This window comes from Caenorhabditis elegans, chromosome IV, assembly GCF_000002985.6.
Source record: "Caenorhabditis elegans chromosome IV".
NCBI lineage: Eukaryota > Metazoa > Nematoda > Chromadorea > Rhabditida > Rhabditidae > Caenorhabditis > Caenorhabditis elegans.
In genome coordinates this window covers 11,218,490-11,243,428 of record NC_003282.8, presented here as the reverse complement: position 1 = coordinate 11,243,428, position 24,939 = coordinate 11,218,490, and the positions used below count along the sequence as shown (strand labels likewise).

Sequence of the window (24,939 nt, the reverse complement as noted above, 5' to 3'; positions counted from 1 at the left end):
GCTTAATTTATTTTTTTGTTTTTCTCTGAAAATGATTGCTACTTGACAGGCTACCGTATTCTAATTGAATCACCTTTTCCTTTTTTTGAAAACAACTTCAAGTTTCTTCCATTTCCTTCATTTGAAATATAATTTTCGATCCTCTGATTAGTCACTAGTTAAGATAAAAACTAAATTTTAATAAAATCATGCGGGTGGTTCCCAATATCCGATGCCCCAGGGGAAGGGGTAGAGATCATGAATTTCTTGAACAAAAAGAAGGACCACCAAAAATTTCAGTTTTTTCTTCCATTTTTTTGGTCTCATATTTTTCGTTTTTGAGTGACTTGTCATGAACTTAGAACTTAGAAAATACAAGTTAATATATTATTTCTAAATTTTTGGGTATAGTTTAAACCCAAACTCTGTAGAACCTTGCTCGATAATTGGTGAATCTCAAGTGTTAGCCTCGTTTTGTTCTTTTCTGCATAATTTGTGTCCGTGCTCATTTTAGAGCACAACACTTCAATATTCCAGATACCGTAAAATTAAAATGTTGTGAAATTATTTTATAGATATTTTTGAAGCCTTTTTTAGATACATGTTACCTTCTCCGTGAATCGTGACCAATTTTCTGTTTTTGGTTATTATTCCCATGCAAATTTTCACCGTTCGACTACGCCTATTTTTCCATATTTTTGATTTATCTAGAATTTTTTTATATTTTTAGTATGTCACTGTCTGATTTGTCCAATTTTGAAACTCCATTGTCATTTCTGAAATCTATGAAAATGCGGATTCCTGGAACTTTTAAAAACCGAAAACACACATAGTTTCAATCCGAATAGTAAAAATCTTATGCGGTATATTTTGTATTAATGCGGTACCCCATCGGTCCACTCACTATCAGATGCTTTTGAAGATATGAATAAATTGAAATATATAAAAAAAATAGAAGAGCGGCAAATAAGCAAACAAGAAATAGTGAAAACAACGAAAATCTAGAAAATGAACGCAGTTACAGTAACCAACTCGCGATACTTTGCTTTGAGTTGAAAACGATTCTACATGTTTAGATAATTAGTAGAACACCAAAGGGATGTTCATATTACCTATAACCTAGAAATCGACATAGTCGATAATTGAGCAAGTTAATTCGCTCATCCTATAATTTTCCGCAATAAACATATTTTGATCTACTCCTATCTGAAACAACAATTAGGTCAAACACATATTATTTATTCTGTGTTTTCTATTTTCTGACGTATCTTGGTTGAATTTCAACAATCAACGAGCAAAAAGAAAGAAACCGAACCTCGATGAAAAATGAATAATAGCCTCAGGCCAGGAAGCAAATAAATAATTGATCGGCCAATTGGTTCTGTTCATTTTTTCCAAATATTTTGAATTTTTTTTTATTTTTCTTGTTTACTTTAAAACTATTTTCAGCATTCTTTTTCTTTTAATCATTTTATGCTTGAAATGTTTTAAGTTTTAATTTTTTGTGATGAACAAAATGCTCAACTTGTTTCAATTAAAACTATTCCTTCCCGTTTTTCTTTCCCCTATTTGTCGAGCATTTTAACAACGAGAACAGAAAAAAAACAATTTAAATAAAAAAAAGAGAATAGACAAAAAATAATGGGAAATGGGAAAATACAAATGGGCGGAAGAAGAACATGCAAAAAAAGTTCAATTTAGGAAGAAACAAAAAACGAGCATTTTTCAATTTCCACGTGTTTTTTGTTTATCTTAACAAAAAATGAAATAGTCTGAAAGAAAAAAGATCTACGAGATATGAAGATGGAACATCTGAAATAAATTGTCTCCTCTTTTTTTCATAAATTTTCAGTTTGTCTGAAAGGAAATAGGAAATTAAATGAAATCCACGTTTAAGATTTGTTTTTTCCCATTCATTTCACTTCAATTGAACCGAATTTTACTTGTTTGGTCCTGACCTGAATAACTAACCTGAAAATTATTTCAGAATTGGAAAATGCGGCCCACATTACGAACATTTGCTCAACCAACGGCTACTGGTATTCAACTTGTTGTAGTGGTAAGTTAATTTTTTAATTTTAATTTTGTTTGAGTTATATTTTTGGTCTTAAATGTATTTAATCGAAAAAATCAGTAAAGAGTGGCATTTTACATGATAAAATATTGAACTCCCACACAAAGTCATTTGTGCGGAAAATTCAAATTTTCCCATTTCAGTAACTTTTCATTAATTTGAAGCGGATGTATATTAATCTGGCATTTTGTAAAATCTTTCAACAAATTTTTTGAAATGTTCTATTTACAGTCAAACGGTGGCCCTAATTTTTGGAAGTAATTGTGGAAATCGAGTTAAAAAAAAGTTTTTCAACTAGTTTCATGTTTTGATTGCGTGTGTAATCGTAGGATTTTCTTTACTGATACTTTACTCAAAAAGTCCAAATTTTTTGAAAATCTGACAGTGAACCAAAACTATGATTAAAAATTTTGAAAAATCTAAAAAATTTGAATTTTGCGATATTCGTTTATGATATTCGGTCATTTTGGACTATTAAAAATATTGTCAGACTAATGCCCCATTGACTACCTCCTAAATTTTTATAGACAAGCTTTGCAATAAGTTTAATAAAAAATCCTGAATCCCCTTCACAAATATATTGTTTTACTATATTATTCCCCTATCTTTTGCCCTTTCGAAAGTGCATTAGTTTATATTTTGTTTTTCTTTTCATTTTGTTTTCAATCGAGAACCAGATGACACAATATTTTTCATAAAATTTCTTATTTTTCTCAATTTCATCGGTTCGTTTTCTCAGAAGGTGACTACCGAACACATTTTGAAAAATTGTTCTTATGAAGAACTTTAATTTTCAAATCTTGGAATTCCCAAGAGTATATGTCAAAATTGATATCCTCTTCAAAAAAGTGTAATGTAGGTCTGGGAAAAGCATCACGAGTTGTATAGTTCAAATAGCTAAAGAGTGAAAAGTTGAATATTTTGGGGAGATTTTGAACATCATAAAATTTGTTAAAACAAGATATACACAAACGTTTAGCTTCCTAGAATCGCATGTGCCATCTTTTTCACTATTATGCTCGTATTATTTTCATTGAACCTATAAACAAGCTAAGGATTAGCAGTAACTTTAACCGTTGACAAACGGTTAAATAATTTTTGATAATATTAAATTAAATTTTTTTGAGAATTTTTTGAGAATTTTTGAGAATTTACTAGAATCACCGTTGGGTGATTCTAGTCTCCATGGTGAAGCATATTATGAAATTTTAATGTAAAGCAAACGTTGGATCTGAAAATAAAATATTTTGGTCAAATATCAGGTTGTCCCATAAGTTTTTGTACTTTTTTTCAAATATTTTTCCAAAACTTCTAGAAAGTTTTAAAATTTTTTCATCGTAGGTCGTGTCAAGGTCGGGTCGTCCCCTTTCAGAAAAGATTCATTTCATCCATTTCTACTTTGCCACGATGACAATCATCAAACTTGAACGTCGAGACGTTAGATTGCTTCTTCTTTATGAATTTCGTCTTGGTCATTCAGCAATGGAAGCGGAACGAAACATATGCGGTGCGATGGGTGAGGGAGCACTCTCTTATAATACAGCAAAGAGTTGGTTTCAAAAGTTCAAGAACGGCGACTTCAGTCTCGAAGAAATAGAACGTTCTGGGCGACCGGTAGAGTTAAATGAAGAAGACCTAGTGAAGCTGGTGGAGGAAGAGCCTCGTCTTAGTCTTCGTGAAATGTAAGAGAAGCTTGAGTGTTGTCATAGCACAATTGCACGTCACTTGGGTCGCCTTGGTTTTACTTCAAAACTTGGAATTTGGGTGCCTCATGAACTTTCGGCATCACAGAAGCTCACTCGGGTCAACGTTTGTACTCAACTTCTAACTTTTCGTCGAAAGTTCGATTGGCTGAACAATCTGGTTACTGGAGATGAGAAGTGGGTGCTCTATGTTAACCATTCCAGAAAACGTCAATGGCTTCCGATCGGTGAGAAAGGAATACCGACGCCAAAGCCTGATCTTCACCCAAAAAAGATTATGATCTGTGTCTGGTGGGGTGTTCAAGGACCCGTGCACTGGGAATTGTTGCCAACTAATAAAACTATCACTGCTGATTACTATTGTGCCCAATTGGACCGAGTTGCAGAAAAGACCAACGGAAAATATGAAAAACTATATTTTCTTCACGATAATGCTAGGCCTCATGTCGCCAAGAAGACTTTCCAAAAGCTGCAAGATCTTGGTTGGACTGTTTTACCGCATCCACCATATTCTCCAGATCTTGCACCAACCGACTACCATTTGTTCTTGTCTCTCAGTGACTACATGCGCGACAAGCAATTCGACGACGAAGAGCATCTCAAAACTGAACTCTCCACTTTCTTCTCATCGCGTTCGCCGGATTTCTTCTCCCGTGGCATCATGATGTTACCTAGTAAATGGCAACAAGTGGTGGACACTAATGGTGAATACTTGTGTGAATAGTACTACTTGTCGCTTGAGAGAAATAAATTTTTTTCAAAAAAAAAATAGTACAAAAACTTATGGGACAACCTGATATAATATGATACTTCTCACAATTTTAACCGTAAATAAATAATTAAATAAATATTTGTTCTTTTTGCAAAACTTCCTCAAAAAAATCTAAAAATAAACAGGAACAAACATTTTGAATCTTGTGTCAATCCAGATACTTTCGGATTATAACATCCAACTCATTTTCGTATCAGAACTAAAACCACCCGGATGATATCCCTCTTCGTCACAGTATAATCTTTATATATTCTTCCGTATTCAGATTTTATTTTTGCTGAGTTATATTTTTTCCAAAGTTTTACAATATGCGTTTTCACATGCACAACCAATTTTTCATTAAATATTCGGCTTTTCAAATTGTAGTGACATGTTACACATGTTTTTTTGCAAAAAAAAGGCGTGATCCGGTTTAATCGGAAAACTAGCAGAGAAGCAAGTTTCATTGACATTTTTGAGTTTTATGTTTGTAGCGATTTCAATTTCTTTTGACAAACAATTAAAAACATAATTTTAAAACTTATTTCTTACATTTGTTAGATTTGTTAGAAGATTTAATATTTTCAAATCTATAGGAAAACTCGACATTTCTAAGCAAGCAGGTACACCAGTAGACTCGAAAATTTTAGCTACCTCATTTTCTTGAAGACGGATGAAGAGTTTCCATAGATTGATTGAATACATGATTCCTCATTGTTCTTTGCTCTCATTACTATTCCTTTTTACCTTTTTTTGTAACATAAATGCTCAGACAATAATGAATTACTAGTTGCAGTTGCAGTTGTACGTAGTTGCAGTTGTACACGACTTTTATTTTGTTTTTTGACTGTCTTTGGAAACTTCCATTTGCAATCAATTTAAGAGAAAAAACTTCGGAACTTTTTTAAATTATTTTATTTTCTCCTCGTGGTATGATTAATGCTTTTTAAAATTAAAGACGTTTTTTTTCAAAAGTGGGCGGTCTGCGGCATATGTTTCTTGATTATAATTGAATTTACTGGGAGACTCAAACTGAAAAATCTTCATTTTCCAAGAAACTTGGGCTTTAGTTTTCAACTTTTCTTTTTTCCTTGAAATTTTAAAGGTACAAACGAGGTTTTTCAGGTCTAACACGATACATAAGTCGGATACAAATTATTTGATTTATTTGCTGCCCTTAAACCAAGAATTTCATGTTTTTCAATTTTAAACTTTATTATAAATACACAGAACTTTGAATTCTAGTGATCAGTACTCTCAAGAAGTATTTTCAAGTTTTTCTCAAATAGAATTTAATCGAGTTTTCACAACTTGAGTGACCCTTTTTCTTCTTTTTTTTGTCAAATTTCTGAGATTTGTGATCGGATTATTCTCAATTTCCCGCGCGAGAAACAACCCGAATATCATTTGGTTTTGAATCCCGAGATTCGGGTGTCGAATTTCCGGACAATTTCGTGTTTCGTTTTTGGTCGGTGAAAAATGATTTTCTTTTTTGATGTCTACGAGAGTTATTTTTAGGGAGAAAAAATAGGAGGAGGAGCACTAGAATCAGTAAAAAGCCTTGTTTTTTTGACAGATTGATGGAATACTTGAGCTCATTGAAACTCCTTTAAACCACGAAGTTGTCTTCGTTTTTTCTTCGTTTAAAACAATAATCTCTCTTTTTTCGTGTTGTGATCACATCACTTTTTGAAACGATAATGTTATGTTGAAATCCTCGAATTCTAGAAAATTCTGTCATTTTTTCCTATTCTCAAAAGTGAAAGAAAGACTCTTGGACAGTTTCAGCTGAAAGAATGTTTCAGCGAGTTATGTTAGATTTTCAAGTCCTTTTTACCGGGTACAGGTATACCCAGAATGTACTTTTCAATTGTTGAATGATTTTCAGATACCAGAAAAATTCACTCGAATAATAAATTGTTTTAACATTCAAAAAGGCAATGGTTGGTTTGATGATTTGTTGTGAAAATGAGATTAAACATTCTTTGCAATTTAAATTTTTGTGAAAATAATTATCTAAAATGTTTTTTTGAATAAGCAAGTCGTTTTCTTAAAATTCTTACGGTATTAATTTTGTGTAGCAACTAATACTTCTTAAACTGAAAAATTGAAGAAAGTGACTTTAAAAATTATGTTTTCTTCTGAAACGGAAAAAAGCAAGTAAATGACTTTGAATTTTAAATAAAGTCGCTCTCCGTCACTTTTCCAGATTTAACGTCGTTTTTCGTACATTTAACCAATTTTTTCCAATTTTGTTTAAGAACCAGTAGGGCTTAATGGCAAGTAATTTTAAGTGCTCTTAGAAACCAGGTTGCAAAAAAAGTTTAAAGGTACGGAATTTATAAAATGATTCTCCGAATTAAAATTTTTCAAATTTAACAAATTGGCTGCTTGTAGCGTATCTATAGGTTCTATATAACATTTTTCTATGATTTGAAACGGCCGAAACATAACTTAAAAATGTGGGTATCTGAAACACATGTGAGCTGTTTAGATTTCATTCTCTCTCTTTTTTTTTTTTTGAAAAATTTAACTTAACCTGATCTTTCAACTTTTAAAAGTTTCATTGTACATATCCATGCCAAGTTAATCCATTGTCAATTCAAAGAATAATTTTCAGTCTTGCAAATATTTTCCATACTTTCCAAAATAAAAAAAATTCGCTAGACATTCTATCATCTCTTAGCCTCCTCATCCCCACAAGAACGCAACTTTTCGATTCAATTTGCTCTCTATTTTTACTTTTTCTTCCTTCTCTTTCTCGCCCTTTTTCCCAGAATTTCGCCTTCTTTTCTCCAGTTTTCTTGAGTTTTAAAACCAAAATCCATCGTTGTCGTTGTGTTTCTTCTCCTAAAATGTATTCAGTGACCTCACGAATCCCGCGGGAATCACCCATTTTTCTTATTCTAAACTTATTTCCAACGAAAATGTAGTTCTCTAGACTCTTACTAGTGCTACAAAAAACAGAAGAAGATCGAGGAGGAGAAAATCCAATTTCCGTTTGGAAAAAAAAGTTCCATCTCTCTGTTAATTTGCACAGAGAGAAGTGCACTGAATCAGTGAATGAATAGTATAATTTCCGTTTCAAAAACTTTCCGTAAAACTTGAACCCTCAAATGTTTTTAAACGTGCATTTTCTAAGTTTCATTTTTCTATGTTCAGTTAGCATATTGTGCAGAAGACATTCAGCTAATTTTTTGGAATTATGTTAGTTATAGGTCGAAATTTTCTAGTTCTTAAAACAATTAGGCTTTTGTTCCAAGTTTATATGTTTTTTTTCTCGGAAATTCTAAAAAAAATGGTCAATTGAGGTAAAGCATTATTTTACTGTTCCGAAAATAGTTTTTTTTAATTTCAAAAGCTGATCTAAAATTTCGTAAATTGTTTTTTGGATATATCGTCGGATAAATTATTTTTGCAATCAGTAACATTCAAGCAGATTTCATCTTCTTTTCAAATTGTTTCAACTAAATGATATAGCTTAAATTCTGTTTGAAAATATTATATACAGTATCTGTATCTGATGAATCAAAAACAGCATACGTTTCTGCATGAAATACCAAAAGTACATGCTACAATAGGAGGCTTATTTTGATCTGTTTTTTTTACAAAGTCTACTTTTAAAACAGTTATGGTTACTGTTTACTAAAAGCTACTTCATACGCTAAATATAGATGAAAGTTGATTATTCCGCCATCTAAGACACCAGAATACATCAGATTGGTTTTTGACTCGATCCTTTTTCAGTCGTGTTTTCTTACAACAAAAAGCCTCAACGAATACTTCCGGAAAATGTTCCAACTTTTTTCTTTCATTATTTCTCTCCAGAATCCATCTGAACACATTATTATTCTTTTTGCTTCTTGTTTCGAGAACAGAAAAGTCAAACAAAAAAATAACAAATTTAGTTTTCCGTTGCCCATTTATCACTCCGTAAGGCCGTTCTTCCATCTGTTATGCATGTTTTTTTTCTATTTTTCTGAAAAAGAATCATTATCTTAGTTGTTTTCCAGAGAATCAAGATTCTTGGCATGATTTAGATGTTTTGTGGTTTCGAAGAATTGAAATGAAATTTGATACTATTGAACTCATATATTCTCACTCCGATGGCTATATTTATTTAAACCAATAGTAAAAAAATTGAAGCATACACTTTGGGTAGAGGAGTCCAGATTTTTTTCCTTTTCTGATTTTAAAATCTCTTATTGAAAATTGCACGATACCACAAAACGGTTTGTCGTCTAAAACTTCTTTTCATGTATGAAAAAGAAACGTTGTTTCTAACAAAAAGTTTTACAGAATTATTGAAACGTCATTGCAATACACCGATAACGTTACAGTTTTTTTAATGTCCAATTAATGAAACAAAAACCATAGACAGTATTGTTTTGAATTTTTTGGATCGGAAATTGGTAAAACTTTCGCAAGACTTGTTTCCTGTTTTCTTTGACTCAAAACCATTTGTTGAAAAATCCCACATGTACTGTTGTTTTTCAGTTCCAATTAAGAAAAAAATACTGACGACAATCAAGATAAAAATTGGCAAAATTGAGTGATGAAGGGCTTCACCCAAATAATATCATATTCCAGCATATTTTAGTCATTTTCATTTAATTCCTTCCTTTTTTCCATTTCCGTTCATTCTCATTTCCTTTTCCACCTACATTTTTCCTATCTTTACCGAGACTACTGACTCCATTATCCCATTTCAAATTTCCACAAGATTTTTTTTGTGTGATCGTCATGGTTTCCTGTCCTTTTTTAATGCATTCTTCTTTTTTTATTTCAAAGAAGTATGCATTTTTTTGTTTTAGTTGTTGGAATAGGCACTCACATTAAACATTGTTGCTATTGTGAACAAAGATGTCACTACTTTGAAGATTTGTTTTTGAATTTCAAAAAAGTTGAAAGTTAACTGAGTTGAAGTCAAAAGTTGAAGAGTTCAAAAAATCAAAGTTTGAGTGAAGATTAACAACTTTGTTTTCAAATTGAGCATCTTTTCTCTCCATATTTTTGAAAAATGTTTAGTTTGTAGTTTCAAAAAAGTCAACGATACAAGCTTTAGACATTTTTGAAAGGTATTGCCTCTGGGAATTTTGTCAAAATACTCTAAATGTTATTTAAAAAAATTGAAAATTTGAATGAAATCCTCCTAAAAGACATGTAGTTATTAGGGAAAATCGGAGCCCCATTTTTGATGACATATTTTGGAAAAAACCGTTTTGAAGTATTTTGATTACAACAAACGCACCACCCCAAAATTCTGTCGTCGTCACGCTTTTTCACTCGAAAAGCTGTTTTTCTGCCAATTGTCTTGAATGCCATATTCCATTTATTTTCTGGAACATTTTCTTCTATGCACACGCAATTTGCGGTCCCATCCAATTTACTATCCAATTTCCGCGCATTTCTTATTTCAGTGTTCCTCTGTTTTTATCGGAATTTTTATTCATTTTCTTCTAAATCTAAGTCATTAACCTAAACAGACTATTCTAGAACAATAAGAATTCCTGAAAAATGAAGACATTTCATTAGCCTTGGGCAATTTTATTGGTGGTGGTAGTGCCAAAACAAGCGTAAAACTTCCCACGCTGAATTATAATTTTTTGTTAGTCGGGACGAGAAAGAAAGCCCACAATTACTTCCTGATTCATATTCATCCGGATCACAAATTCTTTGAATTCTGGAGCCACAGCACGGCTCAAAAATTTAAAATTCTACACATTCTTTTTGTTGTCTTTTAGTCCCTGCTAATTTTTAGATTTTTTCAAGAAAAAAATCATGTTGTTTTCTTGCAGATGCCGGACGGAAATGAGCTCACTGAAAAAAGATTTCGATGTTTCTGTGGAATTTGTCATGTTGTGGTAAGTTAAAGGTCTATTTTTTGAATATTTATACCATAGATTTTATTGGTTTTAGTATTAAATAACTATTTTGCGGTAATTTTAGAATAATATTTCTTTGAGACATTTCAGACAAATGTGTAATATTGTAGAAACATTCAAAATTGAGTTAACAATCAATTTTCAACATTTTCCAAAAACAATATACAATTGAAATGTTCCATTTTCAATTAGAATTGCATGAATATTTTTTAAATTGAACATTTCGAGTTCAATTCCAATAGGGAAAATACGTTAACTGAAAAGTAGCTCAGAAAAAAATCTCCGAAAAGGCTCAATGACCAATTTTTTCAGACGGGAACCCAACTATGTCTGATTTGGTACATCTTAACTTCTGCTCTCTCATTGTTGTTTGGAATGAGATCCACGTGCACATGGTTGATTGTTCCAATTTGTGTAGTTGGATTGGGAATGTACGCATTCTATTCAAAGCGGCATAAATTCTTATATCCATTCCTGATTATCACAGTTGTACAACAATTGGTATGTATGCTCATGGCAACTATTATTACGATATTCTCATTGTGCAGTTTCGATACGATGCTTGCTATTATTGGTGAGTAATTTCTGAAAAGCTTAAAAACTATATTTCTACTTTTTAGGTCATACACTGGATATGGCGGAGCCACCATCAAAAACTCTCGCACTATTTGTTGTTTGTGGAACAGTTTCGGCATGTATTCTACTTTCATTTATTCATGTCTGGCAAGCAATTATCATTTATACGTAAGTTATAATTGTCTACTCCTGAAGTGGATGTTTTACTCTGAAATTACGCCACACGTACCGCAAACGGTCCGCGCGTTGAGAAGTGATTGTCAGAGATAATCTATTGCTGGATTTTGCAGCGTATTGAGAAAAATATTTGTTTGATCTCTAACAATTTTTCGAGCACACTTTCGCTGCCAGACCTACGCAGTAGCCAACAGTTTACTATTTTTCATGATCAGATTTTTTTATAGATGCCTTGAATACTATGAAGACGAATATCGGAAGTTAGAAGAAGGCTTCTGTGTGGAAACATCAAGATTAGATGCAACTGATTTTGATGATAGCAGAAGTCGATGTACTCCAGATCCACCGTACCAACAACGGGAACCAAGATTTCCACTTGTCTGAACAATAGTTTCTAATCTTATTTTCCCATTTGTAAACTTGTTATTATCAAAATATTCTTCAAAACATTGTTCTCAAAAAAATCAAATCCCGCCTTACTTCCCATTCATTCCTCTACAATCATCGCCTTCTTTCAATCTCACTTTTCAGTGTTTTCTTGTTGAACAATATTTGGTATCATTTTCAGTATTTTATTTTCGGGTTCAAAACTTTTGGTCAAACACATTCAATAAATCATTTCCACTCGTATTGTTCAAAAAATAAGTGGGCTGAGCCGGGGATCGATCCCGGGACCTCTCGCACCCTAAGCGAGAATCATACCACTAGACCACTCAGCCACGCCGAGACTATCCAAAAGTGAAATTCACGGAAAATTATTTTCTCCTGACAAAAATATATTCATATATTGTTTGAAATACATATGAAAACGTCATGGTTTCTGTTCATTCACAGAAAAAAAAAACGAGAAAAATGGAGTCTTCTTGCGTGCGGGAGCTATGTTTTAGCGCGCACGAGCCGACCCACAGCAAGCTTTAGTAGCAAGCGAGGGCGCGTGCCAATTGCTGTTCGGCAACCAACTTCGGAATTTGCAAATTGCCGATGTCTTAAAATATATTAAAAGAATTCCACCTTTTCTTTTACATTTCGATAATTATCTTCCAATCAAAAAAAAAACTTGATCAAAGATCTCATTTTGAGAATATTAATCTTTCGATACCGGCCGGTATACCGGAGCTCTGAAACAACATCGCAACTCTTCTTCCCAAAAGGTTCTATTGATAAGAAATATACAAATCAACATTCCTTTAAAGATAGTGTAGAATGATGCATGGAGGTCGTAAATTTGCACGATATTCTGGTGGGAAGCGGGCATTTTCTAATTAATTACGAAATGTTGAAGAGAGCGAGAAAAAATGTAACTGTAGTTTATGAGAGAAGACGGAAAATGAATTGGGCTTCGATGATGGTTTTTATACCCGTTGTTTCCGGTCTCCCTATTTGAAAGTTCATAAGGAGCAATTTGTTTTCAGAATAGGGTAAATTTGATTCTTACATTAAAAGAAGTTAAAAAACTGACTTGAAACAAAATTGAAAAAAGAGCCACACCAATAGGTGCGCGGTAATTAAATAGTCGACACGCAATAGCCAGACTCCACAATTTTCGAAAGATGCCTAAGGATCTGCTTCACTTCCAATTTTTAGGTTGTGATTGTGAACCATGTTGCGATAAAACAACTGTGGCATTTTCAGATAGAAATAAATGAAACTTCAAGATTCTAGATATGTGCATAAATAGTCAAAACATTTGATAGTTTTCTAGTGCACCATGTGTATACTCGAGTACCATCTTCTTATTAAGTACTGAATAGTAGTAAATTCGGCCTCGTCGTACTTTATCGTTCACCTTTAAAGATTTTAATACATCCGATCTTTAATTTTTCAAAATTAAAATAATGCCTGAAGCACAAATGCTCTTCGACAGTTTCAAAGAACAAGTACCTTCCGACTTTGCTCTCCTGATTTTAGAGCTACAAAAATTGAAAGTCAGGTGCAACAAGTGGTGCGAAAGTTGGTCAAAAAAGGGGCGAGAAGAAGAAGAGAAATTGGGTCGTAAAATTTATCAAACTACCGACGGCGGAGCATGAATTTTAATGACCATAACTCGACTCGTTTTATGAATTCGAGACTTCTGAATTGATAAATTTATTTGCTATTTTCGGAACATTTTCATTTTGTGAATGAGGAGGTGAAAGTTGAAAATTGAAAATGACTTATAATTATCACTATGATTTGGCTACTTCTCAAAGAAAAGTAAGTTTTTAAAAGATTTGTTTTGGACTTCTAGCCTTGAACAGTGAGTTGAGGTATAGCAAAGTATAGTAGAACTTGGTGTACAAATCACGATTTCCAAAGAACAATTTACTGTTTTGAAATAAGATTTTTATGATGAATGACAATTCATCATAAAAATCTATACTTCACCATACTTCATTTTTCAAAAACAACCGGATGTTCTGAACATATTACCGCTTATGTTGTCATTTCTTGATATTGTTATGCATAATGATTTTTTTTTCCATTTTTCCTATTTCTAAATTGGTAATTTTTTCTGATACTACCAGAGTATCTCATTTTGTATTGTTCATCTATTTTTACCAAAAAAAAACAGTTTGGCAAGCGATTCCAATATTTCACAAGGGCTATGATTTTATTGGTAATTCAAAAAGTTTTGTAGAAAATTTGTTATTTGAAGTTTGCATTTCAAACTTTAAGTGGTAGCGTTTTTTTCAAATAAGTACTCAGTTTACCGTACTTTTTCAAATAGTTTCTCATCCCTTAACATCACTTGAGCATTTTATTTCTTGGTATTTATTAAGCCTATCAATAAATACTAAATCACTAATCTTTTGAGAAAATTAAAAGTTTTGCCAGCATAGGACATTTTTTGTCAGAACCGAAATCAGCCGAGGTATTAACTGCATTTTTTTATTATTATTTTCAGGTAATTCTCAAATTAATATTCAAATGGAAAGGCTCACTGTGGAAAGCAATTTATTTGTAAGTTTATGTCCGTGTTCTAACGGAAATTTAACGACCAATTTTGATCTATTTCTGTACTATTTTCGTCATCTCCTATCACATTTTCCATCATTTTTATGGTTTTTGCAGAGATTTGATAGTATGGTGTTTCTGTTATGCATTCATTTCCGTCATCTATCGATATGCACTTGACCGTAGTCAACAGGAGTGAGTTTCCGTGAATGACTAGAGAAAAACAACAATTTGGCAGAAAATTTATCAAAGTTATTTAAATTTAAGCATTAACACAAATCTTTGGGGAAAGGGAAATCTATTGAAAAGAAAAATACAGTTTCTAATATTTCAATCCAAATTTGAAGTATTCGAGCTTATTCTTACATTTCCAAATAAAACATACTCAGAAAAATTACGAGTAAGCTTTCGCAACAACTTTGAAAATAATTAACAACTGCCAATTTTCAGCACATTTGAGAGGTTCATGCAGTTCTGCAATCGACGTCTAGACTATATCCCAATCAATTTCATGTTAGGATTTTTTGTGACAACTGTTATCAACAGGTGGATGACACAATTCGCAAATTTAGGAATGATTGACAAGTATGTGGACAATTAATTTTAAATGAAAAAAATGACACAAACGTTTTTAGCATTGCATTGTTCACTTCAATGTATCTGTCTGGAAATGATGAACGAGGGCGGATATTGAGAAGAAGTATTGTTAGGTGAGATGCTTTGAAAATGGTCTATAAACGTATTTTCTAATCTTGATTTGTCTTCAGAATGTGCGTGATGTCGCAGACAATGGTATTCCGTGATATTCATATCGGAGTTCGAAAACGTTTTCCAACATTGGAGACCATGGTGGCCGCTGGTATTATGACCTCATCGGAGCTGAAAAAATATAATGAAGTTGAGAGCAGGTAACTATTATAACCAGTTTTTCTTTTTCTGAAACATTACGTATTTGACAGATATGCAAAATATTGGCTAGGTTTCAATTGGACATTCAATTTGTTAAACGAAGCGAGAAGAGAAGGAAGAATCGAAAGTGCATACACACAAAATGCTATCGCAGAGGTAAAATATCCGTTCAGAAATTGTATGTAATTTGAAAATGGAAATTTTCAGGAAATCCGAACATTTAGAAGTGGTCTTTCGCTAATTTGGACTTATGATTGGGTCCCAATTCCATTGATGTATCCGCAACTTGTGTTTATGGCAATTCACTGTTATTATTTGGTTTGCCTAGTTTCGAGACAATTTGTTATAAATTCGGATGCAGTAAATACAACAGAAATTGATTTGGGAGTTCCGTTTATGACAATTATTGAATTTATTTTCTATATGGGATGGTTGAAGGTGAGGGAGATAATATAAAAGTTTTCAATTAATGGATTTTTTAATGATTAAGAATTTCTTGAACTTCAAATTTTTCACAAAACTGTATTTTTCCATTTTTCTTAATGAAAGTTGAAAAGTTCCAAAGAAATTCAAAGCCAAGTCACCATCAGTAACAGTCCGTAAAAAGCAATATTCAATCCAGGTGGCGATGGATCTATTGAATCCATTTGGAGAAGATGAAGATGATTTTGATTGTAATTTTTTAATTGATCGTAATTTGACTGTTGCAATGGGAATTGTTGATGATTCACATGATGATGGACCAATTTTGGAGAAGGATATGTTCTGGAATGATACAGTATCCCCTCTTTATTCAAGTGCTGCTGCACAAAGAAATGTCAATTTCTACTTTGGAAGTGCAACCAATGCAGATGCCCAGTTTGTTCCTTTTTCTCTTAAACTAGTAAATTATTTTCGGAATTTCAGAATACCGGATGACGTTCGTCAAATCACAATGATTCCTCATCCATTAAATGAAAAACTAGATCAAATGTACGGAAAACGAACAAACCGACCGCCTGTACAAAGTGTGGTTGAATTAAAAAGAGATCAGAGGTTTTCCACTGGAAATAATCGAAAACAGACATTGGAAGCAAAGTTTTCAAATAAACTTGGAGCTATGTTCCAGAAGAGACACTCTAAGTAAGTATTTATTCTTCAAAAATGTTTTGAAAAAATTAAAAATTTCCGAAATCTTTGCCAGGTTTTCGGAGAAAACTGGGGGATTTCCCAATGTTTTCTTACGAGAATAAAAATTGAAATTCAATTGAAAAATTTACGACCACGCCGATGGTTGCCTTCCTGAAAACTACATCCTGTTCTTTCTGAATTTTTTTTTGTTTTTCAGATCTCTAACATTTACACCTGAATCCAGCACAAAAGCTCGTGCTTCAACAGACATCGAAACTGTTTCTACATTTGAAAATACACAGAAACCATGTTACAGTAATCCAGATTGTATCGTGGAAGTTGGTAAGTTGGCAATTTGACTTGAATTTATTTGAATTTATTTCTTTTCAGATGAAGAATCTCAAGATATTCCAAAAGTAACAGAAGAGCCAAAACAGGAACCGCCTAGAAAACGGGTCAATATTTCCAATAAGCGAGGTAAAATTAATTTACTTTTGATTACATTTCAAGTGATATTTCCAATTTCAGAGAGTGTGATTTCAATGGGAAGATCAAGATCATTCAATCACTTTGGAGAACATTCTGATTATCACGATTATTATGATTTTGATAAGCAATAGTTCACATTTTGATATTTTTAAAAAGCTATACTTCTTCATAACTTTGGCACAAGTGCTTTCTTGGATTTTTGATTCTGTAAATAACTATGTACAAATACAAAAAAAAAATTTTTTTAATTTTTTGTCATTTACAGTGTTTCTTTCTTTTAAACATTTAGCCCTGTATGCAAAACAAACAAAAAATATTGAATGAAGAATAGTTTATTTTCTTTAAATGAGAAAAATTTAACGGCGAGTTCCGTCCTCGAAGAAGACTCCTCCGTCGATGGCGCAGTACTTTGGACAGATTCCCTTCTCTCCGGCACCTCCGGCAGTTCCAGCTTGTCCTGGGGCTCCTGGGTTTCCGTCGGCTCCTGGGGCTCCTGGGTTTCCATTTGGTCCCTTTGGTCCTGGGGCTCCTGGTTGTCCATCGTGTCCTGGCTGTCCTGGGGCTCCTGGTTGTCCTTGTGGTCCGGCTGGTCCAGCTGGTCCTGGTGCTCCTGGGGTGATTGGCTCGGATGGAGCATCTTGTCCTGGCTGTCCTGGGGCTCCTGGGGCTCCTGGGTTTCCGTTTGGTCCAGATGGTCCCTTGTTTCCTGGGGCTCCTGGCTGTCCGTCTTGTCCTGGGGCTCCTGGGTTTCCGTTGGCTCCGGCATCTCCGGCTGGTCCAGCTGGTCCTGGGGCTCCAGCTGGTCCGGCTGGGCATGGCTTGCATGGTGGTGGGGTGATTGGCTCACATGGCTGCTGTGGTGGGCGTCCTGGGTTTCCTGGAAGTCCTGGTGCTCCTGGCTTTCCTGGGCGTCCTGGTTTTCCTGGGGTTCCGGCTGGTCCAGCGGCTCCTGGAAGGCAGCAAGCATCACATCCTCCAGCAGAGGCGGCTCCTCCGGTGACTCCAGCATCATATCCAGCTTGACGGGCGGTACGGTTTCCAGATGGGATGGATTTCAATTGGTTGACCTCGGACCAGATATCCTTGGCGGATCCCTTGCAGAAGTTGATCTCTGAGTGCATGGTTCTCTTCACATGGTGGACATAGTTGTACACCATTGGAAGGGTGACGCATACCTGAAAATAAAGAGTTACTTTAATTGTTTCCTATGTTTTAAAATTATAGTTTTTTTAAGTGATGACTTACCGAAATAACGGCGACGACGGAGAAAGCAACGGCCGAGTAGGCAACGAAGCGGTAGGCTTTAATACGCTGTTCGAGATCCATTTTGGAAACTGAATAATTCATTGTCAATGTTTCTTTTATAGTTGCCTCAAAATCAGACTCCACCCACAAAAGATACCTAGCCTTGGCAACACAAAAAGAGAAAAACTTGATCGGTAGGCACGCACGTATGCATCTTCTTCCTCCGTCCCTCTCTTTTTTCTTTTGTCTATGACATTGTAATGAACGAATGAAAAGGCTGGTATCGGCTTGAAACAAAAAAGAAGCTTTTGACAACTTTCGGGTGTTACACAATACGTGATCTAATCGGGTGATGTTGAACACCTTAATCGCTTAAATTTGAATCAATTATAGTTTTTGAGAAAGTGAAAGCATTGCGTAACTAGGATATTTTCAATCCAATTAGAACATGGAATTCAAATGACCTAAAATAACAAATTAGGATTAAAGAATACAACCTTGAACAAATGAGGTAAAAACCAGAAATTAGTTTTAAATTTTGGAAAAGGTTTGATTATGTTTATTTGGTTTTGAAGTTTTAGGAATTTTTTGTTAAAGCTCCAGTGGGACAATGTTTGAAATAACTTCTGTGTTGCTAAAATGATCTATTTTTTATTAAAGTGTGAAACAATTTTTGAAATGTTCTCTTCACAGTGAAAAAATAAAAATAATCAGTTTTCATCAATCATTACTGTGGAAAATGTATTTTAACGATTTTTACTTCCGTACATATATTTTCTGAAAACTCAAAATTCCAAAATACGGTGAAAATATGGGAAGCAGGCTAGAGACAAAGTGAACGCCTAAAAAAATACTCGAATACTACGGAAACCAAAAATCTGACAAAAAAAATATGATAACTTTCAAGTCGGCAATGTCTACTGGTTTTATATGATAACAATATACACAAAATACTTTTCCTATCATCTATATTTAACGAATTTGTCAAATTTTATTTTGTATTAGATTTATATAATTTGATTTTTGATGATTTGATAAGAATACTTCAAAGGAACATTATCTTTGAGCAGTTGCATTTTTGTAATGGACCGAAGGGAATCATCCGAGTTCAAGATTATTCTGATAAAATTTTCTGATATTCGAAGTGCGTACATTTTTGAAGTCTTTCACATAGAAAAACAATGCGCCTTGGCACATCTATTTTCTAAAAATTTTCAAAGTTTTTTGCAGATAGAGTATTAAAAATAACTTTTTTTTAGAGGAACCAATTATTTTATTTCAGTGTGCTTCATAATTGCAATATAATCTCTAAACCAAAAATGAAATTACTGCCAAGTATAATTTTCAGATTGCCTCCAAAATATCAAGACCAAACCTCCAAACTACCATTTTTCTGATTTATTTCAAATTTAAAGTTGAATGCTACTTGTTGTTGATAGCAACGGTTTTATCAGAAAAACAGGTGGAAATTCAGATTCTCAGCTGTCCTGACAACGATGCCGAACTTCATTCTTTTTTTTCAACTTCCACTCATGGATGCTGTTTTATTTTTCTTGTAGTACATATGGGTTGAGTAACATTTATTCGACTCTCGCAATTTTGTTCTTACAAATTATTTCAAATTTCAGATTTGTGATGGTAAGAAATTAAAATTTCAAACATGGTTAAAAATAAAATATCGACAACGACAGAGTATTCAACGTATGATTGGGAGAAGATTTGGTTTTCCGATGAGACAATTATTGGAGCCAGGGAGACACTTATTGATTCATTGTATATTGCATTGACTCCAGGTAAAAATGAAACATTTTAGTTTGTAAAACTGGATATTTTAGATTTATTTTAACTTGAAAATTGAGTGCATTGCTTTGTTAATATACATTATGAAAACATTGGTGTGTTTCTGAAAAATTATATCACTGAGCACGGCGTTCCTCAAAACATACTTTTAGAATCTCTGAAAATTTATCTGAAATAAAAAAAGTTTTAGGAGTATTGGAAGCACTTCATAAGGATAATTGGTTAAAATTGGCTTCAGAATTGTTTTGCAAAACCTAGTTTACTATATAGTCACAAAACGAAAAAAAAGTATAATATAATATTCCTGTACAAACAAACGAATAAGAAAATTGTTGGTAGACACCCTGAAAATACTTCAACAGATGTATTTCTTGACTATTATCAATATTATCAATTAAAATGTTCACATTAGACTATCCGCATTCCCGTTCAATTTTTCAATTTTTCCCTAGTGGGTCAAAAATATGAGCACATCTTCTAGGAAACAGTTGCGAAATAGTCTTCCTTCGAGACTTTGTCAATTATACTTTCAGGTTCAATTCCATCTGCTTGTGTATTTGCATTTGACTGCTTTCTAACTGTGATTCATTTCCTTGTATCCAGTTTTATCCTCGATGATTTCACAACAACTTTCCTAGGAACTGTCTATTTTCCGACATCATTGCTCAAAGTCATATACGTCATTGATTTCTTCTTCTCAGCTCAATGGTTCGTTTGTTTTCCAGATTGAAAATGTTTAGAAATATTCAGGATTGATGAAGTATCAGAAGCATTAAATCAAATCTTCAATATGACTATAATTCTCTCATGTATTGCATATAATTTCATGTGTCTATTTGTTGCAAACTATCGAAAGAACATTCCATTGCCAGTGTGTCGAACTGTCTTTGCACCAATTCTCCTCTTTTGCTCATTCATAGTTATTTCTCCTAAATTGGTGAGCATTACAGTGATGTAAAGAGAAAATATCTGAAGAATTACAGGTGATGGATAGAAACATTGACAATTGTTTTCAATTCACAACTCAATTGTTCGGTGCTTTGTTCCTCACTGGCCAAATATCTTGGAATTTTTATACTTTCATATGCAAAAAGGTTGATATTGACTCGGAAAAGAGAGAAATCAAATCAAATGATCTCGTCGAAGCAGCCAATGACGTAGTTCTGAATGCAAATGGAAGGCTCATCTGGGCAAGTTGGTTCTCATTAATCATTGTGATTCTGGCAGTTCCACAAATTGGTAAGATATACAAATTGTCATCGTTCAATCTATTAATTGTTCAGTTGACTACCGAGTTGTTCTTACCACTTCATGGATTCCCTATCATTTTCTTGTCCAATCGCTTGTTCAACTCAATGCTCTTCTTCTATCTGTTACGGTATTCTTGGTACTCCCAACTTATCGGTACTAGATTTTTGATTTTTAAATTTCAAAATTCTTGCGTTCAGATCAGTAATCTTCAATCGTTGTTCAAACTACAACCGAATCATAAAAGTGGAAGAATTCAAAATAGAAAAGGAACAAGAGAAGTCTGAAAACCAACTGTCAAAGAAACAACTCGAAAAAGAAGCAGAAGCACTTGAAAACCATCAGCCTCCGTCTCATCAGCCTGTAAATCACAACTTTTCGATTCCACATTTTCAACACGTGACAATTCCTCGTTTCCGAGTTCCAGTTATTCCACCAATGATTCCACATGCAAATGGTCAAATTCGGATTTTCGTCGCACCGCCTCAAAGAAAATTTTAACTTTCCATTGGGAATACACATGTTAATAAAATATTTTAAGGATAGCCACTTTTAATTCTTATCAGATTATGGTAGATAGGAGATGGGTTTTGGGATGTTATCCTCACTCCTTTTTCACTTTTAAGAGTTTATTGTGTGATTACCATTGCCGTAAACTGGAGCACCAAAGTTTGATTCTGAGCATTTGGCTGCCAGAATTTGTTTTCTTTTCCAACTATGACCGTTTTGGAATTGAGAAACCAGAACACCCTTGAAAAATTAGTCATGGAAGACAATCACAATATTCATTGACTACTCCCAATTATAAGAAAATTCGTTCCATTTAGTATTATAATATAGTCATGGCCCGAGAAGCTCATAGATGGTCGTATATTCTGAAGCATCAAAGAATTTCCCTTGTCAAGAATTGAAAACATTTCAGTGAATTCACGTGGGCAACCTACAAAAAGCCATCCAGTCTTTTTGCATCCTTTCTTGAATACTCCCACATTATTTTATTTATTTATTTTAATACGATTCCATACGAATCGTGTCCCAAGAAAAAACACAAAATAATACACATAATACTCATAAATCAAATACACATTAAAATAAATCAATTCCGTCAATACATGGTAAAAAATATTATGCATAAATACAATTCATAATTATCACCTGCAAATGGGATTAGAAACATAAAAAGGAAAGAGAGAAGATTGAAAAAAAAAGAAAATGAGGATCCAGATCTGTTAAAGCGAGGTTCCTATTGAGCTTAAAACTCTGTTTGTGAAGAAATGTCTCCTAATTTTAGTTCTGGATTTTTTCCAGATGAACTTAGTTTTGGTTCGCGTTTTGTTAGTTTCACTTATTTGAAAGAAATTTTTGATGTCCATGTCAACTTTCTGGGCCAAAAGCTTAGAAACAAACTTTCTATCAATTGTTTTGCGTCGAGTTTCTAACGATGCGAGGCCGAATAGCTCATTTCGTTGAATAGATGTTAAGTCTCTTTCACTTTCTATTATCACTTTCAGTGGTGCGCTGGAACTGACCAAAGTATTAACGCTATTCTCTTATCATAGTATTCACATCTTTTTTATCGTGCATTTAAAGAATTCATTAAAAACATTTCATCTGGTTTTCTTGTTTCCACGAAATTTAGTCAGCCAACTCCAAAAAGTGGCGTCCAACCATTTTCTGCTTCTTCCCTTCCAAAAGCACATCCATTACCATTTTAAGCAAGCCCAATGGATCCTACTCTTGCTTCAACTTTTAACTCGAAATCCACCTAGGTTTTTCCTTTTTGGTTGACAAAATAAACTGCACCAAATGCGCCTTCTCCGAGTATGCATGAATTTAAATTCGTTTCAATTTGATTGACCTCTGTTTTTTCTACTTTTTACAACACTATTGCGAAGATCTAGCTTTTTGTTTGTTGACAGTAGAAGTTAATAGCCGCCTGAGCTCATCACTGCACCTGCGCGGTTTTCGACGTTTGCCCTGGCGTCGGAGCACACTTCCACGCACCGTCACCAGCGTCGGTACATTCATGCACTTTTAAGAAAAAATCAGCTGACACAAGCTGCGTGTACAGTTGGGATGACCGAGTAAAGAAATTTGGAACTAAAGCAAGTTTTGTTGTGAAAGTGCATGCATACGCCAGCGCTGTCATTCAGTTAACTTCGGTAAATCTATGTAATTTTCGGACCCTATTTGACAAGAAAAGTTTAGTTTCAAAATTGTTGCTTCTCGATGTGCAATTAGTGAAAAGTCGAATCGGTGTTATTTCACCTGAGTTCTTAAAACGTTTGAACTACAAACCAAAAATTGAAGTTTAAGTTTTTTTTTTTTAATTTCGCAATAGCTTGACTGAAAGTAAACTTTTTTTTACTCTAGTTTTTGGTAATTTTCGATGAAATTAATATAATTGATAATGGTAATTATCAAACAAATACATAATGCAAAAACTATGCTTAACAATACAACATGCACGTCACTTTGATATGATGCTCATGTTTCAGAAACGGACGTTTTTTTGTTATATAGCAACAGTCTTATCTTTATTGATGCCCGCTCTAAACCATATAGATGCACTCATCAGTACCTTAGTTTTCACGCGTCACTGTTTTCCATCTGTGGTTTTGGGTGCCAGAAGGAATGTGTCACCACATAATGCAAGCGCAGAAAACGCTGATGCCTCAAAATACTTTGTCAGAATTATTTCTAAAATTCTGGAATTTTATTCAGAAGACAATTATCTCACAGATGGTCTGCATCCCCAAATTGCTTTATAGCAAAGTATGTATCTACATATATATATATATATATATATATATATATATATATATATATATATATTTCTTTTTAATAGGAAAATAATCGAACCTCGAAATTAATATTTGAACTTTTGTGATATGCGTATTATACATATGTGATACATGAACCGCAAATCAACTGTGAAAGACACTCCGAATGACGAAATGACTTAAGGAAAAGTTTTCACAAGGACTCATGTCAATTTTCAAAATTTAAACTGATAAGTAATGACTTTTACCAAATAGAAACCTGCATCTATTTTTAGTACTCCGTAAAACATGCTACGTCAGTGGTTGGCCACTACCACTGTCTCGGTGTCATAGTGTCATAATTTTACCTTGAATCACTTTTCTGAACTGTTTCGAAAGTGTCACACTTACTCGGTAAAACGTTGCAACTTCATAGCACACTCTTGCAACTTCTTAGACATCTTTTCATGTTTTAACTTCTTAACAATCCCTTGCAACTTCTTCGCAAAGATTCAATCGAATTGGTTCTGGCGACGCACGCGCTGTTTTTTAGAGAGCTGTGCCCCACCTTACAACTACAAAAAATAATTATTTTTCGTAGTTGTCACATTTATCAATTCATTTCATCGTATTACGCGCATGGCAGATTTGGCGCAATGGATAGTGATGATGAACGAAGAGCAAAGGTCCAAGGGATCGAGATAAAGAAAATTAATGTTAAGAAGCTGCAAGAGTCTGCAGAAACATGTTAGAAAGCTGCAATACCTGCAAGCGCTTCGATTTGTTTTTCGCGCTTCGATTTGTTTTTCACGCCAAGTTTTGCCAACCTCTGCAGATGTCTGCAACTTCATAACAGTTTCTTGCAACTTTATATAATTGTTTTTATTAAGTTGCAGAAGTTTGCTAAGAAGCTGCAAGCGTGCGCTATAAAGTTGCAACGTTTTACCGAATTTGCTCATTGTGGGCATTTGCCCTCATTGTGTGATATCGTCTTCTCTCTACGGTCTGTTTGGGGTGTGGCACTTCCACTGTCTTATCAGATAATTTTGTTTTACTCTTTTTCCCTTCTGGAATGAACTTTCAACGTTTTTTTCTAGATTCAAACAAACATATTTAAACGCATTTCGTCTTTTATTATGTTTTTAATAGTATCTTTCCAGTCCTCCACGGGTGCAATACTAATTTTCAGAATATTTCTGTTTTTCACTTGTGAGGACATTTGGAAAAAAAACTTTTCATTTTATTAATAGAAAAATAATTTCAGCAAGCTTGTAATGTTGCTTAAACTAATAAGCAA

General features: G+C 33.7%; 4 protein-coding genes, 5 non-coding genes and 1 pseudogene across 11 annotated transcripts; 4 read left to right on the top strand and 6 right to left on the bottom strand.

Annotated features, from left to right (window-relative positions):
- Positions 1 to 1,975: 1,975 nt before the first annotated feature.
- On the top strand, positions 1,976 to 11,775 carry C05C12.6 (uncharacterized protein; the record flags this gene model as incomplete). Of its 2 annotated transcripts, NM_069708.7 has the most annotated exons (5): positions 1,976 to 2,038; positions 10,306 to 10,371; positions 10,705 to 10,966; positions 11,013 to 11,136; positions 11,373 to 11,529. In NM_069708.7, 5 exons carry the CDS (start codon positions 1,976 to 1,978, stop codon positions 11,527 to 11,529), a joined length of 672 nt encoding a protein of 223 aa, NP_502109.3. The 2 variants fall into 2 exon arrangements, with proteins under 2 accessions (NP_502109.3, NP_001407482.1); NM_001420562.1 differs by lacking the exon at positions 1,976 to 2,038 and having other exon boundaries at positions 11,373 to 11,775.
- C05C12.10 lies at positions 7,296 to 7,444 on the bottom strand. The gene has a single exon (NR_056622.1). It is a non-coding gene; the product is annotated as an Unclassified non-coding RNA C05C12.10 (non-coding RNA).
- A 17-nt stretch (positions 11,776 to 11,792) lies between the features above and the next one.
- Positions 11,793 to 11,864, bottom strand: C29F4.t1. The gene has a single exon. It is a non-coding gene; the product is annotated as a tRNA-Pro (tRNA).
- A 1,257-nt stretch (positions 11,865 to 13,121) lies between these two features.
- best-7 (Bestrophin homolog) lies at positions 13,122 to 16,927 on the top strand. Its single transcript, NM_069707.5, has 13 exons — positions 13,122 to 13,338; positions 14,030 to 14,085; positions 14,197 to 14,274; positions 14,530 to 14,664; positions 14,715 to 14,789; positions 14,847 to 14,987; positions 15,039 to 15,144; positions 15,196 to 15,426; positions 15,611 to 15,846; positions 15,895 to 16,110; positions 16,316 to 16,440; positions 16,489 to 16,575; positions 16,627 to 16,927. Exons 1-13 carry the CDS (start codon positions 13,294 to 13,296, stop codon positions 16,716 to 16,718), a joined length of 1,623 nt encoding a protein of 540 aa, NP_502108.2. The 5' UTR covers positions 13,122 to 13,293; the 3' UTR covers positions 16,719 to 16,927.
- Positions 14,896 to 14,916, bottom strand: 21ur-14670. The gene has a single exon (NR_056621.1).
- On the bottom strand, positions 16,913 to 17,923 carry col-125 (Nematode cuticle collagen N-terminal domain-containing protein). Its single transcript, NM_069706.9, has 2 exons — positions 17,833 to 17,923; positions 16,913 to 17,762 (listed from the first exon to the last, which is right to left on the bottom strand). The coding sequence occupies exons 1-2, from the start codon at positions 17,911 to 17,913 to the stop codon at positions 16,944 to 16,946; spliced, it is 900 nt and encodes a 299-aa protein (NP_502107.1). The 5' UTR covers positions 17,914 to 17,923; the 3' UTR covers positions 16,913 to 16,943.
- A 1,238-nt stretch (positions 17,924 to 19,161) lies between these two features.
- Positions 19,162 to 19,182, top strand: 21ur-9636. The gene has a single exon (NR_056620.1).
- A 268-nt stretch (positions 19,183 to 19,450) lies between these two features.
- C29F4.3 (G_PROTEIN_RECEP_F1_2 domain-containing protein) lies at positions 19,451 to 21,417 on the top strand. Its single transcript, NM_069705.3, has 6 exons — positions 19,451 to 19,625; positions 20,166 to 20,340; positions 20,383 to 20,569; positions 20,616 to 20,871; positions 20,916 to 21,036; positions 21,081 to 21,417. Exons 1-6 carry the CDS (start codon positions 19,493 to 19,495, stop codon positions 21,379 to 21,381), a joined length of 1,173 nt encoding a protein of 390 aa, NP_502106.1. The 5' UTR covers positions 19,451 to 19,492; the 3' UTR covers positions 21,382 to 21,417.
- A 256-nt stretch (positions 21,418 to 21,673) lies between these two features.
- Positions 21,674 to 22,702, bottom strand: C29F4.4 (annotated as a pseudogene). The gene has a single exon. A coding segment is annotated over exon 1 (1,029 nt).
- Positions 22,703 to 23,656: 954 nt separating this feature from the next.
- C29F4.7 lies at positions 23,657 to 23,724 on the bottom strand. The gene has a single exon (NR_056619.1). It is a non-coding gene; the product is annotated as an Unclassified non-coding RNA C29F4.7 (non-coding RNA).
- Between the last annotated feature and the right edge of the window lie 1,215 nt (positions 23,725 to 24,939).

Coding starts and splice junctions, on each gene's coding strand:
- col-125 (NM_069706.9), bottom strand. CDS start 17,913: ATGGATCTCGAACAGCGTATTAAAGCCTACCGCTTCGTTGCCTACTCG. Junction 17,763..17,832: donor CCGTCGTCGCCGTTATTTCG/GTAAGTCATCAC, acceptor CTTTATTTTCAG/GTATGCGTCACCCTTCCAAT.
- C29F4.3 (NM_069705.3), top strand. CDS start 19,493: ATGGTTAAAAATAAAATATCGACAACGACAGAGTATTCAACGTATGAT. Junction 19,626..20,165: donor GTATATTGCATTGACTCCAG/GTAAAAATGAAA, acceptor TTATACTTTCAG/GTTCAATTCCATCTGCTTGT. Junction 20,872..20,915: donor TCTGGCAGTTCCACAAATTG/GTAAGATATACA, acceptor TTAATTGTTCAG/TTGACTACCGAGTTGTTCTT.
- best-7 (NM_069707.5), top strand. CDS start 13,294: ATGACTTATAATTATCACTATGATTTGGCTACTTCTCAAAGAAAA. Junction 14,790..14,846: donor TTGAGAAGAAGTATTGTTAG/GTGAGATGCTTT, acceptor ATTTGTCTTCAG/AATGTGCGTGATGTCGCAGA. Junction 15,427..15,610: donor TCTATATGGGATGGTTGAAG/GTGAGGGAGATA, acceptor TATTCAATCCAG/GTGGCGATGGATCTATTGAA.